Here is a 1,213-nt window from a genome sequence, read left to right as displayed (position 1 = left end):
ATGCAAACTTTTTAAACGATTTGCATTATATAATGAACAATTTTTCTGTAGTTTTCTCAAGGGAGCTGATTGAAGCTACTTAAGAGTTCAAAAGAAGCTGTTTAGTAAAGGTAGCTTACATAATAAATCACACGAATTGGAACCAGTATTCAAACCTCAAAGTTTGCCAAAAACAGACAATGGTTTTGATTTTTCTGTCTCTGGTTGTTTTATAATGGAACCTTCAAGAAAGAGCTCACTGCAGTCGAAGACTTCTCAAAAGAAAACAACTTTCTTTTTAACCGCGCAAGAAAAAGGACAAAGAGAACCTAGCAACGATTTAAAACAAGCCGGCGAAAAGGATAAGATCAAAGGTAAATTTGCCTCCGTTGCTCGAACTGTATTGCTTGCTAACCGCGCTTTTCCACCGGCTGTTGGACGGAAAGTAGGCCATGGTCAGAATTCAGGCGTGATCCCGAATTACCACGCAGAAGTGCCACTTGCAAAGGTTACAAGTTCTAATTTAGCTGCGGCAAATTCCGTCGACGACAACTCTTCTCTGTATCTTGGGGAAAAAGCGATGATGGAAAACACATATAAAATGAAACCCGACAATTTCTTCTTGACTGGAAAAGCGGGCGTGATCATTCGTGACGTGTTGGAAGGGCACTTGAGAAGCAAGTCGTACATTGCAGAAGAAAGCAAGAGGTTATCTGTTGAGATAAGCGAGGAGATTAAAAGGAAAGTGAAGGCAGAAGCGCCTGCGGAAAGGTATAAGTTAGTTTGCGTAGTTTGGATTGGTCAGCAGCTCGGTCAAGGTGTTCATATCACCAGCAGATGCTTATGGAATGCTCATTTTGATAATTTCGCGCAGGAGTCGTACGGAAACGATCACCTTTTTGCACAAGCGTCGATATTTGCTGTTTTTGTGGAGTAAAATTGGTAGTTAATACATTGTCTGTCTAGGCTCTGTTTAGTTACTTTGCTGCGTTTTACACTGGCAACGTAGGCGCGGGCCTGGTAGCGGGTGGAACAGAAATATCCCCCGTCCCCTTCCCCCTCAGTATCTTTAGAAGTATGATCGATTTTGCCATTATTATGGTTTGTATAGCACCCGTAGTTGTTGCCTGCCAGAATCAATTACCAACACTTTAGAAACGCCATCTTGGTTTAAAAAAAAATCAGTGTTTCCAAAAATCGGATAAAAACGCTAAAACCGTTGACGAAGAAGTCA

At 41.5% G+C, this 1,213-nt stretch overlaps 1 protein-coding gene across 1 annotated transcript; it reads left to right on the top strand.

Moving 5' to 3' along the window:
• The first annotated feature begins 214 nt into the window (after nt 1-214).
• Nucleotides 215-917, top strand: LOC145467122 (dynein light chain Tctex-type 5-B-like). The gene has a single exon (XM_081450659.1). It carries the CDS (start codon nt 215-217, stop codon nt 914-916), a length of 702 nt encoding a protein of 233 aa, XP_081306785.1. The 3' UTR covers nt 917.
• Nucleotides 918-1,213: the final 296 nt, after the last annotated feature.

The sequence above is a fragment of the Orbicella franksi genome, chromosome 14 (assembly GCF_964199315.1).
Source record: "Orbicella franksi chromosome 14, jaOrbFran1.1, whole genome shotgun sequence".
NCBI classification, from domain to species: Eukaryota; Metazoa; Cnidaria; class Anthozoa; order Scleractinia; family Merulinidae; genus Orbicella; species Orbicella franksi.
This window is presented reverse-complemented; position numbering and strand designations above follow the sequence as displayed.